The following is a 24,027-nucleotide window of genomic DNA, read 5'->3' as shown; positions in this document are numbered from 1 at the left end:
ACCCCCAGGTACACGGTCCTCAGAAGCCAAGAAAACACCAAGACCACCCAGCCTTGTGTGCCAGCTCAGGGCAGTGCCGGTCAGGCAGGAGCTCTCCCAATCCCAATCTTCACCTCTTCTTCCTGCTGCTACTCCAACCTGAAAGGGCCAGAAACCATGGCTCCCAGTGAGGCAGGACCTCAGGGAGGAGCTGCTGAGCTCACCGCCAGGCGCCCCCCACCCCTGCCTGCTGGAGCCTCTGTGCAGGCGGGGAGAAGGCTCACACTGGAAATACTTTTAGAGATTTAACTGTTTTGACTGAAAGGCACTAAATGACCCAGAAGGGACCAGGAAAGTCTGGGGCCACCCCCAGTCCATCCAGAGGCAGCGAGAGAAAAATCAAAGTTGTTTTCTGTGTCCTGGGGCGGGGGGGACACGTGTCCTGAGGAGGATGCAGGTACCAGGAGAAAGTGAACGAATGAGTGAATGAACCAAGAGCCTGCCCCTCCCCTGGGCCAGACTCACCTTTCAGAGGTAATTAAGAGATGATGGGGGAAATAAAACCAGCACAAAACGATCCAGGTGATCTTTCTGCACGATGGCTCTGCAGGGGTCTGCCTGGGGCCTGGGGTAAGAGGCAGGTGTGCACACAGCAGGGCCGGCTCCCTCCCCTGAAGGCCCTGACACAACCCAAGACAAGTGTATCTTTGCTGGAAATGCCCCGGGGAGGCTGTTTTCCAGAAAGTGTCAGTGATAGAGGGAAGGGGGCTCCGGCAGCTGAAGGGCTGGAAAGTAAATGCAGCAACGACGCAAATCCAATCCCTGGCGGGAAGGAATCCACCAAACACTCCACGTGAAGAGAGAAAAATCAGGTCCCAAACCTCCCTCCCCATCACATCATCACAGGGGTCTCGGCCGCTTTGACAAAACCCCACACTCAGCAGAGCTTTACTTCCTCACAGCTCTGAGGCCAGGAGCCCAAGCTCAGCGTCCAGCGAGGGCTCTTCTGCTTACAGACGGCTGCCTCCTCACTCTGTCCCATGAGACCTCGGCCGCAGGGGACAGGAGAGGAGAGGGCCCTCTGGTGCCTCCTCTTATGCGGACGCTAACCCTCCGGGATCAGGGCCCCACCTCGTGACCACTTCCTACCCTAATTACCTCCTCTTAGGCCCCATCTCCAACACGGCCACACTCGGGGTAGGGCTCAACATATGCCTTTGTGGGGGACGCAGACATTCTGTCCATGACAGGGCTCATCAGGGGAGGACAACTCTTCAGTGAAAGCTGAAAACCGGTACAATTTAGCTTAATAATCGCATACACTTCCCTCCTGGGTTACAGGATTGCTAAGTCTCAAGGAGCATTTCACCTCTGACCTGCTAAGGAGCACTGCATCCTGTGTGGGGTCCCGGACACATCTCATGATGTGAGGGCTTCTGGACCTCCCCACTGGGTGGGGGTGAAGCAGACCCGCCCAGCCCAGGTGAGCCAGGGGCCAGGATCGACCCCATCACAGAGGGTGCAAGTGGACAGAGGCCCAGATCCAGGCCAGGGTGCACAGTGAAGCGGGGGCAGCGGCCTTTCAGAGTGGAAATCTCCAGATTTTCATGGGAAGCTGGAATCGTGCTCTTCCTTCCCTTCTTGCCTGCTGAGACTGTCCCCTCCCTCTGTTGATCTCCCCGACAATCCTGCCTGCAGGCCACGCATCAGGCCTGGGTGAACCGCAGGCCCTTGGTCATCTCCACGCTGGTCCCCACTCTGGGCGCTTGAACCCCAGACCCAGCGAGTCTCGCAGCTGGGCCGACGCCGCGGTGCAGACCGCTGCTGGGACCTCACATCCTGGGCCACATGTCCTGGAAGGAACCCATCTCTGGTCCCCCTCAGTGTCCTTCATGTTCTCCACTCACCCACCCTCCCTCCCTTTTCTTTTATCGACCCCCAATTTCCCCTCTTTCGAATGGTGAAATTTGCAAGAATGGAAAATCCCTCTCTTTGGCACAAGCAGACGGTTTGTAACTTAGAAGCGCCAGCCCTCAGTCTATGCAAAAACCAAATAAATTAATTAAATAAGCCCACTGCTTTTTAAAAATTCATGAAAGTCAACACCAACACAAACATTACAAGCAAATTTTCAGGCCATTATTGCCCTTGGAGGTTGGAACTTTCCAGTTCATGTCCTTCCCGAAGGTGACTTTTTATGGAAGCTTTAATGAAATTAGTTTATCCGTTTCTGAGTCAGGAAGCACAGATTAAGATCCAATTTTTATAGCTTGACTTTTTTCTAACTATGCAGAGGAAATGAATTCAGGAAAATATTTAGAATTTCCCCTAAAATGTACAGCTTGAGGGGGATTACAAACTTGGGAATCCTTGGGAGAAAGGTGTGATGGAGAAACCACTCATGAGCTCACCCCACTGTGACCGGCAGGGCTGCCCCCCTGCAGCTCGAGGGCTCAGCAGACCTGACGGGCATCCCCCTGCCTCAGGGGAGGGGGTGGGATTGGCTGTAATGTGGGAAAAGCACTCTGCTCCTGGTCAAGAAGAACCATGGGTTCAGGTGGACACCTGGACAGATGCCTGAACTCCTGGAAACAGCAAAACTGAAGCCTTTCCAAGACTACCAACCCTGGTGTGGCCGGGCACAGCTGGACCTGAGGAAGTGACCAGAGAGGAAGAGACCAGTCCCTACTAATGTGCCACATGCAGCTGGATGCTTCTGGGGGAGGAAGGTGACAGAAACACCCCCTGGGCAGCTCCAGAGCTGGCCTAAGCTGTCCAACAGGTCACTGTGAAAGCCCAGGGCATGGGGAACCCCAGGCACAGGGATGGAGACCCCAGCATGGAGATGGAGACCCCGTATGGAGATGGAGACCACAGCATGGAGATGGAGACCCCGTATGGAGATGGAGACCACAGCATGGAGATGGAGACCCCAGCATGGAGATGGAGACCCCAGTATGGGAGATGGAGACCCTAGAATGGGAGATGGAGACCCCAGTATGGAGATGGAGATCCCAGCATGGGGATGGAGACCCCAGTATGGAGATGGAGACCCAGGCACAGTGATGGGGACCCAGAATAGGAATGGGGCCCCCAGCATGGGAAATGGAGACCCCAGTATGGAGATGGGGAACCCAGTATGGGAGATGGAGACCCCAGCATGGGAGATGGAGACCCCAGCATGCGGATGGAGACCCTTGCATGGGGAGAGCTGGCATCAGGAGCCAGGGTCTGATAGTTTCCGAAGGCTGGGCTGTGAGTCCCCAGCACTTCCCGGGCCGTCCCAGAGCCCTCCTGCCATCCCTTCACGGAACTCTCTCCGCTTCATGAGCACAGCCCTCAGTACCCCAGCCTGGGCGCTGCCATCTCTACTTTTCTGATTTCAGAGGCGTCGGCTCCTCAAGAGATGGAATTCCTGCTGCTCCTTCAGCGTTTTCCAAAGCCGGCTCCCGGGGCCCCACAGGCTGCTCCCTGCCGACCACACGTTTTAGACTGTGTGTGTTTGCATGTCCTGCACTTATCTGGAAGCCAGTGATGCTTCAACAGTCACCTGAGCAACCTGCACCAGCGACCTGGCAGCACCGGCAGGGCCTGGGTTCCAGGATGAGGACCCTGGACTCCACACCAAGACCACAGCAGTGCTGAAATGATTGTCTTTGCTGTTTTACACATTTGAGTTTTTCCTACCTAAAAAATTGACGCATTTCAGTAAGACTTTGGAAACCTGGAAAGCAAAACACAACTCCTGTAACCACGTCTCAGAGATAAATGCTGCTAACGATTCTGTGTGTCAGTTCCAGTGGGGGCTCGGGCGGGGTCTGCGGCTGTCCCCACTGCAGGGCTTCCTTCGGCAAGGTGCAGGGCCCTCCCCATTGCCCCCACAGCAGGGCCCCTGTAGGACAGAGACCCTCCCCCGGAGGGACACAAGGAGGGCCTGAGAGGCCTGAAGGCCTGACCCCAAGTCAGAAAGCTGGTCACAGCCCCTGGTCTCCTTGAAGCCCCCGAGGACACGGCGTCCAGCAGTCAGCCCACTGCTGACCTGGAATTACGTGCCCTGGACCCCACTCGGGAGATGCCACTGGCCGGCGGTATTGATTTTTAATTTTAAAGTAGTATAATTCAAAGCCACTTTAGGGGCTGTCACTTTCAACTTCCACTCGGAACAGAGGAGCTGGGAAGAGCGGCTGCCCACCTGACACAAAGCACCACACAATCCGTGAACTCCCCCGTTTTCCTGAGCCCATCGGAGAGCCAAGTCCCGGGGCAACGGTAACCCGAAATCCAGGGAAATACAGGCGCTTTCGGGGAGGGACAGGACACCGTGGGAACGAGAAGGACTCAGACAAAATTCAGGCCCAGTCCTGAGTGTGGGCCAGTGGGATATGCAGCACCCCTGGAGGCTGCAGAGGTTTGGAGACGGGGTCTGCAGGGGCCTCGCAGCCGCCCACAGGGAAAAGGGGGCTTGCAGGGGGAGGGCGCCAAGCCCCAGCACCGAGGGCCTGATGAGGTCCCGGTGCCACTGGGGGAGGAAGAGAAAACCCTTCTGCCCCGGGGAGGGGGCCCAGACCACAGCTGGGGAGGCTGGGGTGCCGAGGAGGCCCCACCCCAGATGCAGGAATGCAGCAGCAAGGGTCCCTTAGACGGCTCCTTGAGGGGGCTGCCTCTGTGTGGCCTGCAGACCACACCCGCCCCCTCGCCTCCTCCTGGAAGCCCACCAGCCTGCACAACCCTCCTGGTGACCCCCCGCGGCACCCATCATTCTCCGCCGTCTTCCAAACCTACTTTTCCAGAAATGTTTCATGAGCTTGGGCCTCCAGCCATGGGGGGTCTGGGTGATGGACACCCAGTAAAAGAGCACGATTTACCAGGGGGATGGACCTGGGCTGGGCACTGGGTGAACCCCAGGCCAGGCTGTCAAAGCTCAGCCCACGAACCTGTGGGGGGGATGGACACAGGCAGGTGTCACAGGGTGCAGGGACGCCGCCCGCCCCCAGGACCAAGCCCGGCTGTGCAGACACAGAGCCCTGTGAGCTGGGCCTTCCCCCGGAGGCAGAACGGCTTTCCACGAGGGACAGCTTGACACACTCAGGTCTGCACCACCAACGAGGGTCCACGCCCCAGAGCAGAGCAGGACACAGGTGAGAGGCCCGGGGTCCTGCGGAGTCAGACAGAGGCTGCAGGGAGCCAAGACCCCTGTGCGGAGCTCTCACACAGAGGGGTCTCTCAGAGGGCAGCAGCGGCAGGAGGGCCTGGGGTTCCTGCTCCATGAGAGGAAGTGAAGGCCACGGTGGGCCCTTTGGAGGGGCTGGTCGGCGCTGGCCCAGCTGGAGGGCACAGCGGGTGCAGCTGCTGGCGGTCCCTGGAGGGTCAGGGTGGAAGGCAGGCTGAGTCCTTAGGAAAGCTGCCCCCCCTCTCCCGGGGCCGAGAAAGCCAGCAGGGCGCGGAGGCTGTCACGCCTCAGACACGTCGGAGTCACATGGCTTCCCGGGCCCAGCAGCAGGGCCGGGCAGCGGCACGGGCCTGGGTCCCCGTGGTTGCAGGGCTGTAGCCTCACCAGCTGGCCACGCTCACCACACCCCAAGGGGGGTTTTGGCCGCGGGAGGCTGTCCCACCGCCTTGAGACAGAGCATGAACTCAGTAGCCCTACCACCGGCTACTGTCCACGCCTGCCCACCCTCAACACTTATCCTACCTGCTCCCAAAGACATGTAACAAATTCAGGATTTTGTAAGAAGCTCAGACGTAACTGAGGGGTGATGGCAGCAGTCCCAGGTCTGAAGCAGAGTGGTGACAACCACGTTTCTTCCTCAGGAGCTCAGCTAGGCCACATGCAGCGTAAGGCTTGGCCTGGGGCACTGGATGTGGGCAAGTACCCAGAGCTACTGCAAGGGTCCGACACACCAGGCACCCCCGTGCAGAGCGGGGCCGGTGCCTGGCCGGAGCTCCCAGCATCCCCAGGGCCCTGGGGCAGGTGAGGCCAAGCAGGGCGAGGTCTGGCCCCAGCCCCTTCCCCCAGAGCCACTCGTGTCAGTCTGCATTCAGCGCTCTGCCTCTAAATGGTTCCCCAGGATAAGAGGCGCCAACCGGCTGATCCCAGCAAAGCTGGGTGGGACCCAGGTGAGGTCCAGGTGAGCACAGGTGAGAGTCCTACCTTGGAAGAAGCTCTTCACCCGGAGGTAACTGACGCTGAGGCGCAGGACCGAAAGCTTGTCCAGCTTAGAGATGATGTCGGGTGGCAGTGGCAGCAGGCTGGCTAGGTGGTCCAGCTCGGCGTTGAGGCGATCCCGGTGTCTCTTGGAAGGGTTCGACTTCTCGGCGCCCATGGCGGGCCTCCTGTGGGGAAAGATCGCCGTCAGACTGGGACTCCCAGGCTGAAAGCCGTCCCAGGCGGTGACCTCAGGAGGAGCAATCAGCCTCAAAATGCAGCCGCCAGGGGAAAACGTGCCCATCCCCGAAGATGCGCAAACTAAAGCATCGGCCGCGCCAACCACGCCAGCCACTGGACCGCAGTACTGGAAGGAAGCAGAGAGCCAGGGAGCGGGCAGCAGGAGAGCTGTGTGACCCCAGCACGCTTTCTGGCCTCTCTGTGCCAACTCCCCCGAGGTGGCAGAAGGACACTGGCTCTGGCCGCACTGCTCACCTCTCTTGGCGTGCCTCGAGGGCCCTCAGTCCAGGTGTAAGCGGCCCCTCCGGGCCTCAGTTTCCCGCTACACAGCAGGGCTGAGAGGTTCTGAGGCGAAGATGATCGAGGCGGCCTCCCACCCGCCCCTCCGAGGCCCCGAAGTGCGGCGGCCAGGGCCCCGCCACAGGCCCGCTCCCCCCACAGAGGGAGCGGCCCCTGCCCAGGCTTCCCCGCCCACCACGACCCCACTCATCGACCCTCTCAACCCCGGGAGGATGGTGCCCTCCCCAGCCCTGCTCCCACCTCGCTCAAACTCGACTCCTAAGCCTCCTTCCTAGAAAGCAAAGCCAGGATGGCTGGGGAGGGGCCGCTGCGCCAGGGCCTGCCCCCCCCCGGGTCGGGGGCTGCCAGGCCGGAGGACTCCTGCTGTTCTTGGGGGCTCGGTACTCTTCGGTCCGGAAGTTCCCATTTTTCTACCGTGTTCGCTCCTACGTACGTCGAAAGCTGCCTTACGCAACCCTTTCTGTCAGCAGCCCCAGGGCTCACCCCCAACCCATGCTGTCGGCACCGAGGCCACACAAAACCACACAAGAGCTGCAGCGCCAATCCCAGAAGCGACTTCTTTCTTTTAATGGAGATGTAATTCACATAACATAAAACTGTTTTAAAGTTTTGGCATTTACTACACTCACAGTGCTGTCAACTTCTATCAAGCTCCAAAATATTTTCTTCACCCCCAAGTCACCCCCCCGCCCGCCCCACTAAGCAGTTTCTCTCATCTTCCCCTCCTCTCAGCCCCTGGCGGCCACAGTCGCTTTCTGTCTCCCCAGGTTTGCCCGTTCTAGACACTTTGTGTAAATGGAATCAGACTTTGCGTGCCTGGCCTCCTTCACTGGCCATCAGGCGTCAAGGTTCATCCTCGGCACAGCCCGGGCGGAGCTTCACCCCTTTGCACGGCTGTGCTCTACAGCCTGGACCGACGCACCTGTTCAGCTGTTCACCAGCCCACGGGCGCTTGCCTTGCTTCCACTTTACGCGCATTGTAAAGCCTGCAGCCCTGAACTTCGAGTCCACATTTCTGCTTGAACATGTGCTTTCGGTTCTCTTGGGTACACGCCTAAGAGCGGAACAACGGGCTTAACCCAGTGGTTCTAGGTGTAACTTTGAGAGGAGCTGCCAGACTGCCACACTCCGCAGCCTCGCCGGCACTTGCTATTTTCCTTTTTTAAAACAAGAGCCATTCTCATAGGTGTAAAGCAGTATCTCATTGTGGTTTGATTGGCATTTCCTTAATGACCAGTAAAGTCAAGCATCTTTTCACGTGTTTGTCGGCCATCTCTTTATCTTCTTTGGAGAAATGTCTGCTCAAGTCCTTTGCCCATTTTCGAACTGGGTTGTTTGTTTTTCTGTTCTTGAGTTGTAGGAAATCTTTATATATTCAGGATACTAGATCCTTAACAGACATACAATTTGCAATTATTTTCTCCCATTCTCTGGTTATCTTGCCGTTTGTTTCTTTTTTATTTTTTTCCCCTCCGTGAGGCACCTACACCAACATTACTCATGCTGTTAGCCAAAATTTAAAGAGCCAGGAGGCCTGGGGAGACTGAGCAGACCACGTGTGGACCGGCACTTGACGGCCAGAGGAGAGGCCCACCCAGGAGTGAAAGACACTCAAAGTCACCCCAGAAAACAAGGTAGCGCTGAGAGCAGCTGTGGGGGCCAGAGAAGGGGAGAGGATGGCCCGGCTCAAATCTCACCTCTGGGTAGAGCTGTGGGGAGCAGTCGCCCCTCCCAGCCCACGTGTGCCTGGGATGGGACGAGCCGTGACTGTCCCCAGCCTGCACCCCCGAGGGGCACCTGGGGGGACACTCGCAACTGAAGAAACAGGTGCTGGAAAAGCTCTAGTTCTTCCAGCTTTCTCAGACCACCTGGCTGTCCCTCCACGCAGCCCCCCCTCCAGTTCCGGGGGCCAGGGCAGGGACCTCCCCGCCCCCGCCAGGTGGGTGAGAGGGGCCACGGGGAGGGAAACGCCCCCCCTGAGCTGGCCTCTGGCTCAAGCCCGGGGCCACAGGGAGGAAGCCCCGACTCCCCAGGGTGGAGACGCAGCAGGCGGTGAGGGGACAAGGACCACCGCCACGGGAGGCGCCTGGCCACTCGCTGGCAGGAGGTTTACGAGGGAAGCCAGAAACATGAAACACCTGGGACAAGTCCAACAGAAGACATTCCAGACGCCTAAACTGAGACTATAAAACAGTGCTGAGAAAAACTTAAAGAGACATAAACAAACAGAAAGGCACACCATGTACATAGCCTGTAGGACTCAATATTGTTAAGACTCTGCTACTCCCCCAGACGGATCCATGGGCTCAATGGAGCCCCAACTGAAATTCCAACAGGACTTTTTACAGAAATGACAGGGAGTCTAGACTTTACATGGACACGCAGAGGACAGAGAATAGCCAATGAGAGGGCAAAGTTGGAGGACTTGCCTGACTGACTAGAAGCCTCTCTGAAGCTGCAATGTTCCGAATGGTTTGGTATTAGAGAAAAGATGGAAACATAGATCAGTGGAACAGAATAGAGAGCCGAGAAACAGACTCACATATTTTTGGTCAATTCATTTGACACAGATACTGAGGCAATTCAATAGGGAAAGAAAGTCTTTTCAATAAATGGTGCTAATCAACTGGACAGCCATGAAAACAAGGAAGCATCAGCCCTTACCTCACACAATACCTGAAATGAGCTCAAAATAGATCATAGACCTAAGTCTAAAATGTACCATGAAAGTTTACAAGAAAATACGCGAGAAAATCTTTGAGACCTCAGAGTAGCCCTGGGACTCTTAGGACACACACCAAAAAAAAAAAACTTGTGAAAGAAAAAAATGATAAATTGATCTTTTTCAAAAATTTTTAATTGTCTTTGAAAGTCACCATTAAGAAAATGAAAAGGGGAGGCATAGATTGGTTAAAAATATTCACAACAAGAGCCTGTATCCAGAATATGTAAAGAAGTTTTACAATTCAACAAGAAGACAAACAGCCCAATAAGAAGGTAGGCAAATTATTTAGAAAACTCTTCACCAAAGAAGCTGTATGGACGGCAAATAAGCACATGAAAGGATATCAACACCATTAGTCACTAGGGAAACGCAAATTAAAACCATGGTGAGCTACCACCACAACCCATCGGAGGGGCTGAAACCAAGACTGACACCCCAGGCATCGCTGAGAAAGTAGAGGAATCACACGCTCAGCTGCCAGGAATGTAAACGGTGCAGCTGCTTTCGAAAATGGTCTGGTGGTTTCTTAAAAACTCAAACCCTCCTCTGCTGTATATGTGACCCACAGTCTTACTCCTAGGTGTTTACCCAAGAGAAATGAAAACATTACATCCAAAGACCCGTATGTAAACATTCACAGCAGCTTTATTCGTGATACCCCAACCTGGGAACCACCCAAATGTCCACCTGAGATGACTAAACACACGTGGTTCATCCACACAACGGGCACCACTCGGCGTAAGAAGGACACACTCGGCACACAAACCACGGAGGATCCGACATCATCTTGACAAGGGAGAGAAGCCCCACACGGTGTAGGGTCCCATTTATAGAAAATTCCAGGAAATGCAAACCAGCCTACCGGACAGGAGCGCAGGCAAGGTCGCCTGGGACGAGGCTACCGGAGGAGGGACAAGGGCACAAGGAACCTTCGGATGTGATGGGAGTGTCTGTGACCTCGGCTTCGGCAACGTTTCTCGGGTGATCACACGTCTCAAAACCAATCAGACTGTGCACTGTAAGTCCGCGCAGCTCTGCATGCTTCAGTCGCAGCCCAGGCGAGACCAAAAGTGCGAACGAGGGGGGAGCCGCGCTGCTCACACACCTCTGAGCTCAAGGTGCCGGTCCGCGGTGCAGGGACCCGCCGCTGCGGTCACGCCCCAGCCCTGCTTCCCTCCAGCGCAGGTCCAGCCCTGAGGGCCTGGCAGGGGGCAGGTTCTACCCTGGGGTTCTAGCAGGTTCCATGCATCACAGGCTCGCGGCTTTCACGGCCCATCCACGGAGGATGGGGCCAGACCACAGTCCACAGCCCTCGGCGAGGCGAGGGGGCAGTACTGCAGCTGGCCCGTGGGGCTCACACCCCGGGAGGGGCCGTGGGCCCGGGCACCCGCACATGTGCACACCGCCGGCAGCTCCTCTGGCCTTTGCGATGCACAGACGCTGGCACTCAGACAAGCCGGCACGGCCACGTCCCCCAGAGGGTCCACAGGCACAGCCAGGGGAGTGGGTTCAAGTCACTCCACTGTCGTTCACTGCCCCTCAAATCACAAGTCTAGGTGCCCAATGCCATTACAAATCGGCGAGGAAAACACTGATTATCGAATAGAAGTATTAGGAACAACCAGTGGCCACAGGGGAAAAGAGAGAGGTTCAGACCCCACACCTTACACCAGGAAAAATTCCAAGTGCTCAAAATTTAAATATATATATTAAGGAATCCAAAAAATTTAGACGAAATCCTGGGAAAATTCGCATAAACTTGAAGCAGGGAAGATCTTTCCAATTGTGACATAAAATTAATTAGCCACACAAAGTAAAAGATGAATAAATTCAACTTCATAAAAATTAAATGCTTTCTGCACTGCAAAGAACACCACAAGTGAAATAAAAACTGGGGAAAGGTATGTGAAATACATTTAAGAATTAGTCTCCCCAATGTACAACAAGCTCTTACAAATCAAGAAGCAAAACATAAACAATACAATAGAAAAATTATCAAAAGTTGTCAACACAGACGGTTCACAGAAAAGGAAATACAGTGGCTGCTAAGCCTCACGTATGAGACGAACACGCAAATTCACCAAAGTCTGAGGCGCACCGTGTGCCCGGCAGGGCACGCCTCCAGTGCCGGCCAGTTTGGCGACACCTATGAAATCACAAATGCCACACTCTTGGCCTGAGCAATCCCACTTGCAAGAATGCATATGCCTGTTGGGTCTGGCCTTGATTTACCTGCTTGCAAGCTAGTAACCTGCTGCTGTTCACGGGTCCTGGCAGAAGGCGTGAGCCTCCACGGTCAAAGACAGGAAACTTACTGCTCACAGCATGGCAGGCAGCGCGAGCCTCTGTATGCATCACTGACCCCAAGTCTGTGAGGGTGACACAGAAGGGGCCAGGCAGGGGCTGCGGGCGCAGGGTTTGTGTCAAAGCCGAGGAATCCACCACTCTCACAGTAAACAGTTAACAAGCCTGCTCAGGCCCGCGAGGGAACGGCCAGCACACAGCCACGGCGGTGGCCTCTCCAACCACGAGCACGAGTCCGACACCAGGCACGAAGTCACTCAGCGCAGCGGCGCCTGTGAGCCAGTCGGAACGGACGCTGGCGGAGGGCTAGTGACAACAAAGCACGGCATGCCCCGCACAGCTGGACAAGGAACCCATGAGGGACAGTGTCGAAGGTGCACGGCCGTGTGTGCGGACGTGGCCCCTTGTGCACAGAGGCAGGGAGCTCCTGTGCTGCACACCGTGTTCGCTGACTTGTGCGTTAATGCTCTCAGCCCCCCAGATCCCGGTGTACACAGCACTCCCCAGATCCCGGTGTACACAGCCCCCCAGATCCCCGTGTACACAGCCCCCAGATCCCGGTGTATGCAGCCCCCCAGATCCCGGTGTACACAGCCCCCCAGATCCCCGTGTACACAGCCACCCAGATCCCGGTGTACACAGCACTCCCCAGATCCCGGTGTACACAGCCCCCCAGATCCCCGTGTACACAGCCCCCAGATCCCAGTGTACACAGCCCCCAGATCCCGGTGTAAGCAGCCCCCCAGATCCCGGTGTACACAGCCCCCCAGATTCCCGTGTACACAGCCCCCCAGATCCTGGTGTACACAGCCCCCCCCAGATCCCGGTGTACACAACCCCCAGATCCCGGTGTACACAGTCCCCCAGATACCGGTGTACACAGCACTCCCCAGATCCCGGTGTACACAGCCCCCCAGATCCCGGTGTAAGCAGCCCCTCAGATCCCGGTGTACACAGCCCCCCAGATCCCGGTGTACACAGCCCCCAGATCCCAGTGTACACAGCCCCCCAGATCCCGGTGTACGCAGCCCCCCAGATCCCGGTGTAAGCAGCCCCCCAGATCCCGGTGTACACAGCCCCCCAGATCCCGGTGTACACAGTCCCCAGATCCCAGTGTACACAGCCCCCCAGATCCCGGTGTACACAGCCCCCCAGATCCCGGTGTACACAGCCCCCCCAGATCCTGGTGTACACAGCCCCCCCAGATCCTGGTGTACACAGCCCCCCAGATTCCCGTGTACACAGCCACCCAGATCCCCGTGTACACAGCCCCCCAGATCCCCGTGTACACAGCCCCCCAGATCCCAGTGTACACAGCCCCCCAGATCCCGGTGTACACAGCCCCCCCAGATCCCGGTGTACACAGCCCCCCAGATCCCGATGTACACAGCCCCCCAGATCCCGGTGTACACAGCCCCCCAGATCCCGGTGTACACAGCCCCCCCAGATCCCGGTGTACACAGCCCCCCAGATTCCCGTGTACACAGCCCCCCAGATCCCGGTGTACACAGCCCCCCAGATCCCGGTGTACACAGCCCCCCAGATCCCCATGTACGCAGCCCCCCAGATCCTGGTGTACACACCCCCCAGATCCTGGTGTACACAGCCCCCAGATCCTGGTGTACGCAGCCCCTCAGATCCTGGTGTACACAGCCCCCCAGATCCTGGTGTACACAGCTGCCTCTCCAGGTACTTCTTTCCTTATTTAAGGTGACAAATGTTCTCACCAGAACAAATGAGCTCAGGACATAGTCCCCCCGCACCACCTCCTCCTGGTGCATAGCTCTGCCCGCCCCACCTGCCCCCTCTCACCTGCAGACCAGGCTGAACACTTCCCCCAGCACCCTGGCTCCATCCCAAGGCCCACAGCGGCCACACAAGTGACTCAGGTGACAACCACTTTCCAAAGTCCAGCCTCACCAGCCTTTGACACCCATCCTTGGGACTGGAGGTGCCCGCATTCCTGTCGACCTCTCATGGGGTCCTGCAGCCCCTGGGGGCCCGGAGGGTGGCCTGGGTCCCAGAAACCCAGATCCCCACATAGACACTACTGCAGGTGCACACACACACACGCCCACACCCAGACAGGGCTGTGTTACACACATGAAGCTACATCACACATTCACACATCTGTATTACACACACACAGAGGCTCACACACACACACACACACACACACACACACACACACACACACACACAGCCCCAGCCACGGTGGACACACCACAGGACCTGTCCCAGGACGGACGCAGCCCTGGGCTCTGGGAGCCGCTCTCTGCAGACCAGTTCCGTGACTGCAGGCCACCCGCTTCATGGCCCCGAGCCCCACTGGCCAGCCACGGGCAGGTGGGGGATGTGAGCGTGGTGCTGTGTCCCGGGGCTGGCGGGGGCCGTGCCTGGGGTTCCCTTCCCCCATCCCACTCCACCGCCCGGACGCCCCAGGCCGAGAGGACGAACCCCGGTCTCCTTTCGCTTGGGGTGAAGCCCAGAGGCACCGTGGTGCGTGCAGCCAAGGATGAGGACGGGGTCTTACCTGGGGGGGGGAGGGGCACCCTGGGCCAGACCTCAGCGTCCAATCAGGGCTGGGAAGGCGGCCCAGGGTCCCACCTGCGCTCCCGAGCACCAAGAGTGTCCCCTGCCCAGCCCGACCCCCGCTGGTCCTGCGGGTCCCCGCACCCTCAGGAAGGCTTGACCAAAACCTCGCCTCACTCACTTTGTTTCTAAAATTCACTTTTTTCAATGAAAACACAAATGCCTCCCCTCCATCAGTAACAGTCAACAAAAACAGAAGACGGATACTTTACTGTTTCTGAATGGGCTTCCTTCTTTTCCTCCCAGCATACAGGCACTCCCCCGGCGGAATCATCGTCTCGGGCCCTAAGGAAAAAAGGGGCATCAAGTTGGTCACACTGAAGAGACCCCAGTGCCCTCCATACCCCCCCAAACCACCAAGGCGGCGGGAGCGGCAGCGGAGGCCCGGCGCCCTGTCCGCCCACAGCGCTGGCTGAGCGAGATGCCCGGGGGCACGACCTGCACGGGCCCCCAGCGCTGGCTGAGCGAGATGCCCGGGGGCACGACCGGCACAGGGGGGGGGGGGGGGGCCCCAGCACTGGCTGAGCGAGATGCCCGGGGGCACGACCTGCACAGGCCCCCAGCGCTGGCTGAGCGAGATGCCCGGGGGCACGACCGGCACCGGGGGTGGGGGGGGTGAACCACCCCCTCCGCAGCCAAGATTGAAGCCGGCTCATGACCTCTCCCCTTTGATGGGCAGCCTTGCAGCCACCAGTCTGGCCAGAGAACACAGTCCTGTCACCACACTCCTGAGACGAACAGCCCTGTGCTGGGAAAGCTTCCGGCAGGTAAACACCCTGAGGCGCCAGGAAACGGGAGCCACTCCGCAGGGTGTCCGAGAGCAGGACACGTGGCCGTGGGCACCGAGGACCGTGTGCTGGGTCAGGGCTCCGGGCAGGCGGGCGATCCCAGTGCCGCCTGCGGCCAGGTTGCGCCTCCCACTCCTCGCCCGCGGCCGGTATTTCTAGGCACACAGGCTTCCTCTTTTCCACGTAAAATCTCTCTCCACTCCACAACGCCGGGCTTCCACTTTGGCCACTAACTCACAGCCGCACTGAGCCCAGCTGACCATGCCTGCTGGCCTCCACCAGCAGTGTGGACACGGACGCTGCAGTCGGTGTCTGTGCCCTGAGGCTGGTCAGCTCGCCCATCTCCTCAGGGAGGGCATCAGAATCTTGATTTTCCCGTGCAGTGAGGATGTCTGAGCCCTCACAAACATCCTGCAGACCGGTGACCCCTCAACACCAGGCTCTGGGCCAGCTGACCCAGAGAGGAGGTTAGGAACCCTCCCCTGGCCTCAAGTGTGTACAACCTGGAAGAGGAAGCAGAGTCAGACCCACGATTTCCACCCTGTCCAGAAAGCGCAGTGAAAATATTGGAAACATGTCACGGATCCACTTTAAGTATAAGAAACACACTTTGACTATTGACATAAGTAGGTAAAGTAAATGGATCAAAAAAGATACACTAACCAAAAGTACAGCTGGAGTAGCTGTGTGAGTATCAGACAAAGCAGACTTCAGACAAAGGAATATTACCAGGGACAAAGAGGGATATTATAAAAGAATAAAGGGGCCAATTTTCCAAGAAGACATAGCAATCCTAATTGAGAATGCATCAGCCACAGCTTCGAAATACAGGAAGCAAACACTAATAAAACTGAAAGGATAATTCATTAGTAACTTCAACATTCCTCTCTCAGTAATCAATAGAGCAAACAAACAGAAAATCACAAAGGATATAGAATATCCAAACAACAACAGATGTAGACTAATTGAAATATATAGACTACTCCAGCCAACAACAGCAGAATACATATTCTTTGTACATGGAACATTCATCAAGATAGACCATATTCTTGAACTTAGAACAATCCTTAACAAACTTAAAAGAATAAAAATACAAAGTATGTTCTCTAACAATAATGGAATTAAACTAGAAAGATATATGGAAAATTCCCAACTATTTGGTAAGCAACCCATTTCTAAATAACCATGGGTCAAAGAGAAAGTCTCAAAGAAATTTAGACGTATTTTGAACTGAATGAAAATGAAAATACAGCATATCAAACTCTGCGGGATACAGCTGAGCAGTACTTTGATGGACACTGATAACATTAAATGTTTATATTAGAAAACAATTAAACATTTCAAATAAGTAATCTAAGCTTCCACTTTAAGTAATTAGAAGAAGAGAAAACAAATCCAAATCAAGCAGAAAGGTGGAAATAATAAAGAGGAAAAATCAATGAAACTTAAAATGGAAACACAGAAAAATCAACAAAACCAAGAGTTGGTTCTTTGAAAAGATCAACAAAATTGATAAACCTCTTGCCAGACTGATCAAGAAATAGAGAAGATATGGATTACTAATATCATGAATAAAAGAAGGGACATCACTACAGATCCCACAGACATTAGAAGGAAAATAAGAGAACACTGCCATGAACTTAGCTGTGTGCCCACCAAATTCATATGTTAAAGCCCTAATCCCCCATTTGACTTGTATTGGAGATGGACCTCTAAGGAGATGATTAAGGTGAAATGAGGTCATACAGGTGGAGCCCTGATCTGATAGAACTGTTGCCCTTATAAGAAGAGGAAGAGAGAGGAGAGCTGTGTCTTCACCATGTGCAAGCCAAGAAGAGCACTCTCATCAGAAATCAAATCAGTAGGCACCTTGATCTTGGACTCCCCAGCCTCCAGAACTGTGAGAAATAGATTTTCATTGTTTTTAGGTGTTGATTAAGCCACCCAGTCTGTGGTATTTTGATACGGCAGCCCAAGCAGACTAAAACAAATACTATCCCCACAAATTCAACAATTTAGATGAAATGGACCAATTTCTTGCGTGACATAAACTACCAAGCTCACTCAAGAAAAAACAGATAAGCTGTTTAGCCCTGTATTTATTCCAACAACAACAAACAAAAGCAAAAGCCCAGATGGATTCACTGGTAAATTCTACCAATTTAAGGAAGAAATAATACCAATTGTTTGCAGAAAACTAAAAATTAAATGAAAAATTGCCAACTCATTTATAAGTTCAGCATTACCCCGATACCAAAACCAAAGACATTTTGAGAAAAGGATGGACGAAAATCCCTCATGAACATAGGCACAAAAATCTTCAATTAGATATTAGCAAATGGGATCCAACAATATATAAAGAGCACAACACATCACAAATGGGGTTTGCTCAAGGAATTCAAGCCTGATTCGACACCCAGAAATTGACCAGTATAATTCACTTTATTAAAAAATAAAAGAAAAAAATATATATGGTCACCTCAACATACATAAAATGCATTTGACAAAATCCAAATCCATGCATAATAATAAAAAAAAACCTCTGATCAAACTAGGAATAGAAAGGAACTTAATTAACCTGATAAAGGACATCTACCAAAAAAACCTACAGCTGACATCACACCTAACAGTGAAAGACTGTATACATCCCCAGAGATCATGAATAAGACAAAGATGCCCTCTATCACCATTCCCCTTAATGTTCACAGACAACAGGATGGTACATACAGAAAATCCCAAAATTTGGCTAAGACAAATCTTTTATAACTTATAATAATTGAGTCCAGCAAGGTCACCAGGAAAAAGGACAATACAAAAAAGTCAATTGTGTTTCTATACACTAGCAATGAACAATTGGAATACAAATTTTTAAAAAACCATACTGTTTACAACAGCACCAAAATAAAAATTAAATATTTAGGTATTTCAATAGGTTTAATATGTGTAACTGGGGCCCTAAAGAATAGGAGGGTAATAGAGGTGACACAAAAAATTTAAGTAATAATAGCAGAAATTTGTCCAAACAATGAAAACTATAAACCTACAGATTCAAGACGTCAATGAACCCCAAGCACAAGAAACAGGAAGAAAACTACACCAGGCACATCATAATCAAATGACTCAAAACCAGAGATAAATAGAATAATCTTAAAAGCCACCAGAGAAAATAGCATTGGGTACAAAGAAACAAAGATAAGTATGACAGCAGATGCCTCCTGAGAAACATGTACATGAGGAGACAGTGGGGCAGCAATTTTAAAGCACTGAAAGAAAAAACCTGAAACTAGAATTCTAAACTCTGTGAAAATATCTTTCAAAAATTAAGGCTAAATGAAGACTTTTTCAGACATAACAAAGCTGAAAGAATTCGTTGCCAGCTGACCCACACTATAAGAAATGTGAAAGAGTGTCTTCAGGCCAAAGGAAAATGATACCAGATGGTAACGTGGATCCACAAAATGGAACAGAAAGCACAGGAAGTGGTAACTGCACGGGTAAGAATGCAAGACTCCTTGTTACTATCTAACTATCTCTGAAAGATAATTGACTGTTTAAACAGCAATGACAACGATGTGTTGTGGGGTTTATAACCTACGCAGATGTCAAGGTTTGGCAACCACAGCACGAAGGCCAGGAGTGGGAGGTGGTAGCACCCCACTGGGAAGCGGTGTATTGGTACCCTTCGGGCTTGCGCTACACAGATGGGCTGGACCCTTCGAGCATTTCTCCTCTGTAGCGAGCGCAGAGTGAGGGGCTTCTGGTTCCCGTGCGTCCCCCGTGTCTTCTTGTTCCTGCTCACCTCTTACGGAGGCTGGGAAACTCAGCGAAACATCTCCGCCAGCCCAGAGCCTGAACCCCCAGGTACAGGCGAGCCCTCTCAGCACCTCCCTCAGCCCTGAGTACCCTCCCGAGCTCTCTTTCTGCTGTTGTTAATACTTCTTTATATGAATTAAAGTCTCTCAACTCAAACAAAAAATTAAGTAAAAAACATAAAAAGCTGATTTTTAAAGTTCACACGTTTTAGAGATACACGCTAACACCTGTGAAAGGATGAGACGTCAGTGATTTGTTTCTGTGTAATCTGCGGAGCAGGGTGGGGTTTACATGACACTGAATCAGCCAATATTGCCAGCTGACCATCTATGATACTTGATGAATAAATTAGACTCGTTATAAAATTCTCTCCACTTTTGTAAAAGATTTGAAAATTTTCGTAATAAAAAGGTTTTTAAAAAGCATTGAGGGCTTCCCTGGTGGCGCAGTGATTAAGAATCTGCCTGCCAATGCAGGGGACACGGGTTAGAGCCCTGTTCCGTGAAGATCCCACATGCCACAGAGCAACTAAGCCCGTGCGCCACAGCCACTGAGCCTGTGCTCTAGAGCCCATGAGGCACAGCTACTGAGTGCCACAACTACTGAAGCCCATGCGCCTAGAGCCCATGCTCTGCAATGAGAGAAGCCACCCCAGTGAGAAGCCCATGCACCGCAATAAAGAGTAGCCCCTGCTCACTGCAACTAGAGAAAGCCCGCATGCAGCAATGAAGACCCAACGCAGCCAAAAATAAATAAATGAAATAAATAAGTTTTTTTAAAAAGCATTGAAAAAAGAGAAATGTGGCACAAGAATAAACATAATGTGGTCAACTGATTTTCAACAAAGCCATTCAATGGGGAAAGAACAGTCTCTTCACCAAAAGGTGCTGGCACAAATGGACATCCAATACCAAAAAGTGAAGCTGGACCCCTACCTCACACCCTTTACAAAAATTAACCAAAGTTAGTTAAAGACCTAAGTGTAGGAGCTAAAAGAAAACATAGGGCTATCTTCATGACCTTACATTTGGCAATGGATTCTTAGATATGTCACCAAAAGCACAGGTAAGAAAAGAAAAATGAGATAAATTGAACCCCATCAAAATTTAAAACTTGGGCTTCAAAGGACACTATCAAGAAAGTGAAGAGACAACTCACAGATGGGAGAAAATATCTGCAAATCATATATCTGATAAAGGTCTGGTATACAAACTACATAAAGAACTCTTAAAACTCAACAACAAAAAGACAAACAACCTAATTAAAAATGAGCAAAGGACTTGAATAGACCTTTCTCCCCCCAAAAACATACAAATGGTCAACAAGCACATGAAAAGATGCTCAACATCATTACTCACTAAAGAAATGTAAATCAAACCCACAATGAGATACCACTTCATACCCATGACAATGGCCATAATATTTAAAAAAAAAAAAAAAAAAAAAGGAAAATAACAAGTGTTGGTGAGATTCTGGAGAAATTGGGACCCTTGTGCCGTGCTGGTGGGGATGAAAAATGGCACAGCTCCTGTAGAAAACAGTTTAGTATTTCCTCAAAAAGTTAAACATAGGGTCACTATACGACCCAGCAATTCCACTCCTAGGTATATGCCCAAGAGAACTGAAAACATATGTTCAAGCAAAATCTGGCACACAAATACTCACAGCATCATTATTCACAAGAGCCAAAAAAGCAGAAACAACCTAAATGCCCATTGACTGACGAATGGATAAGCAAAATGTGGTCCCTCCACACAGTGGACTATTGCTCAGCCATGAGAAGGAACAAAGCTCTGAGGTCCCTACAGCACAGACGAAGCTTGGAAACACCATGCTATGTGAAAAAGAAGGGAGACACAGAAGGACACATATTGATTGCATTTATATGGAATGTCCAGAACAGGCAAACCCACAGAGACAGAAAGTAGGTGAATGGTTGCCAGGGGCTGGAGGAAAAAAGAATGGGGAGTGACTGCTTAAAGGGTATAGAGTTTCCGTTTGGGATGAAGAAAATGTTTTGGAATTAGAGGTGGTAGTTGCACAACTTTGGCAATATACTCAATAAATACCACTGAACTGTAAATTTTTAAATGGTTAACTTTATGTAGTGTGAATTTTACCTCACTAAAAACAAAGAACACAAGTTTGTATATAAACATAAATAAAATGTCTGGAGTGGCCAGGAAGACGGGGCGCGGCAGGAGAGAACCGCGCAGCGGGGCTAGGAGCGCCTGTGGGGCATTCTGAGAGGAGAGGCAGGGATGGGTGGCAGCTGCGGGGGCTTGGGGGTCAAAAGCTGGTTTTTAAGCTGCTGGGGATGACACGGCAGAGGAAACACTAGAGCTCTGGAGAGATGGGCTGGGGTGGGTGAGCGGGGATAGGGCCCCGGTGGCCGCAAGCTGGAGCAGGAATGGGTGGACGGATGCTTCGGAAGGGTCCAGCCTTCTCGGCTCACCCTGAGCCACGGCCACCAGGCCTGCGCTTCTCTGGGAAGCTGGAACCCGGCGGGCAAGGTCATCCCATCTGAACTGCAAGGGCTTTCAACTCAAGCAGGAGAGGCCAGAGCCGGACCCGGCCTGGCCCCAGCCTGGGGGGAAACCGGTCAGGGATGCTTCCCCACACACGAGAGGGGCCGGACGCCCCTCAAGATCAAAGGTGAGGGGGCTGGCTGACCTGCCTCGGCCCCGGGAGGCCCATCCCCAGCACCACCATTCCCTAAGTGAGTCCGAGCTCAGAGCAGGGGTGGTGTGGACTGGAGGCGACAGGGAAGAGGAGCAGGGGCCACAGGACACTTCGGGGGGGCAGAGCCGGCCCCTCACTTTCCTCCAGCCAAAACCCCCTCCCCACAGCAGGAGCCGAGACAGGGTCCAGGCTCCCGGGTGCGGGCCCTCCCCAGCCGCGCACGTGGCCTGCCAGCTGGCCCACAAGGCCCGTCCTCCCTTGGTGGAAGGGGCCTAAAAACAGGGGCTATGGCAAAAAACACCAGGGCAGATAAAGACTCTCCAGGTACCCCTTCGGGGGTGAGGGAGAAATCAAGGGGGCCAGCCGTTGTCCCCTGGAATAGCCGTGGCTTGGGGTCCAGTTCCTGCCAGTTCCTGCCCTAGGAATCCTAAATATGGGCTCCATTTTACTAAATACTGTGCACTTTCCTCAAAAAGATGAAGCCCTCATCGGATCGGACCAAACTCCCCACAGAAATGCGCCACTGAGGCAGCACGAGGGCCTGCCCCCCAGAAGCTCTGAGCTGTGTTTCTCAGAGAAATCTGAACTTTCATAAGAACCTTTTATGGTAAAAATAATAGCTGACCATTTCAGAAAATACACACAAGCGAAAAACAAAAATAAAAGATCCTCCCATGCCATGTAGCGGTGCCCTCGGCTCCCGCGCAGCATGTGTGCCCCGTCCACGGGGCCGCACCGCTCTGGGACTGAGCTAAGAGGGAAACACGCACGCGGTCTGAGTCCAGACTGCCCGGTACCCACCTGGAAGTCATCATCCGCAAACAGGGGGCCTGCAGCCACGGCTGCTGGAGGCGGCACAGGCCCCGTCAGGGCCACACTGCCCACCGGCTGCTCAGCTGGCCACGAGTGGGTCCTGAGGCCTCCACCGGGATCGGGCTTGGGCCCCGGAGGCTGCGGAAGCCAGGCTCCGGGCCCTGATGGCGGACGCGGGGTGGAGGCCCCTGGAGGGTGTCCTGGGTGGGCTGGGCTGCTGACCAGGCCGGGAGAAGTCCAGTTCACCGCTGTTGAGTGCCCAGAGCAAGGGGGCAGATGCCCAGGGCACACACTCACGCAGCCCCTCTGCGCCCGGCCCCTCGAGGACCAGAGCCTCTGGCTGGTCACACAGAGGCCCGCGTGAGTCACAGGGCGGCCACAGCTGGAGACCCACTGGATGCTTCCAAGGGGGGCTGACGCCTCCGGCCCCAGCCCTTCAGACCAACCAGGAAACAGACGAGGAACCCAAGGGCAAACTGCCCAAGGCCTCTGAACTCTGACCCTGGCTGGTCACCTGCCCTGTGGGCAGCCCCCTCCCCAAGGGGGGAGGGTGGTCACAGCAGCAACACCGGGTCCCTGAAGTGTTGAGGGCCTGTGCCTCTCACAAAGTATCCACAATCTGGGATTTTCCGCCACTCAAAATAAGACTTTAGGGAAAAAAACTTTCTTGGTGCCACTAACTGAAACCCAGTGAATTCCTGGAACACACGCCTTCCGCCCTTCCAGAGTGTGAGAACCAAGGCTGGCGCTCCCGGCCCCGAAGGAGGGGGCTGAGCTGTGCACCCCCAGCTCTGGGACCCCCCCGGCTGGGGGCCTCCCCTCACCAGCTGCCCTGGAGAGGGCTCAGGAGTCCAATTCAGAGTCACCCCCCCCCGCCCCCCAGCATCTGCCCAAAACAGTTCCGAAAGAAACTGGGCCAAGAGCAAAGGGCAATTAGCCCAGCTCCCCCAGCGCGGGGGTCGGACGCTCCCAGGCCGGGAAACTGAGGGACCGCAAGCAGTGAAAGTGGACTGGCTTTCCTCAAAAGCCCTCTTTTTATTTTTAGCTGAGAAGCGGCCCGTTGGACCCCAGGGCCTGGCGACGTGAGGATGGGGTGAGTGGAGGGGGATGGGGGGGGTCGAGGGTGAGGGAGCCTTGGGAAGACGGCCCTGCGCTAGGGTCTCCCTCGCGGAGTTGGACCTGCGGAGCACGTCCAGCGCACTTACCCGGCCGGCGGGGCGCGGAGGCTCAAGTGCGCCCGCGGGAGGTGTCCGCGGGGACAGGGAGCTGTGGCTGCGCGGCTGCCGGCGCTCGCATCTCGGGGACCAGGCGGCGGCTGTGGCCGCGGAAGGACAGCCCCACCCCGGCACGCGAGCCGCCCCGCCCCGGAGACGACCGAGCCCGGGAGGCGGCAGGGGGCGCGCGCGCGCATCTCCGCCCGGCCAACGGTCCCCGGGTCTGTGTGCACCACGGTGGGGTCCTGCCCTGCGCCCCCCGCGTCCCCGTGGTCCCCGGGATCTCTGTGCGCCACGGTGGGGTCCCGCCCTGCGCCCCCCCCGTCCCCATGGTCCTCCGGATCCGTGTGCGCCGCGGTGGGGTCGCGCTCTGCGCCTCTCGTGTCCTCGTGGTCTACCCAAGGGTCTGTCCACTCCAGGGTGCCTGTGCCC

The 24,027-nt window shown here is 54.3% G+C and overlaps 1 protein-coding gene across 2 annotated transcripts in view; it reads right to left on the bottom strand.

Annotated features, from left to right (window-relative positions):
* The window catches only part of AHRR (aryl-hydrocarbon receptor repressor), a 74,040-nt gene extending 50,330 nt beyond the window's left edge, over positions 1-23,710 (bottom strand). Inside the window, exons 1-3 of one of the 2 annotated variants that reach the window (XM_036848967.1) lie at positions 23,587-23,710; positions 14,498-14,570; positions 6,131-6,312 (exon numbers count right to left, since the gene is read on the bottom strand). In XM_036848967.1, coding sequence (XP_036704862.1) covers positions 6,131-6,312; positions 14,498-14,559 — 244 coding nt within the window. In that variant the 5' untranslated portion in view covers positions 14,560-14,570; positions 23,587-23,710. Of the gene's footprint in view, positions 1-6,130; positions 6,313-14,497; positions 14,571-22,369; positions 22,652-23,586 lie in introns of those variants that run through there. The other variant, XM_036848968.1, reaches the window with a different exon arrangement.
* Positions 23,711-24,027: the final 317 nt, after the last annotated feature.

This window comes from Balaenoptera musculus, chromosome 3 (genome assembly GCF_009873245.2).
Source record: "Balaenoptera musculus isolate JJ_BM4_2016_0621 chromosome 3, mBalMus1.pri.v3, whole genome shotgun sequence".
Lineage (NCBI taxonomy): Eukaryota > Metazoa > Chordata > Mammalia > Artiodactyla > Balaenopteridae > Balaenoptera > Balaenoptera musculus.
This window is presented reverse-complemented; position numbering and strand designations above follow the sequence as displayed.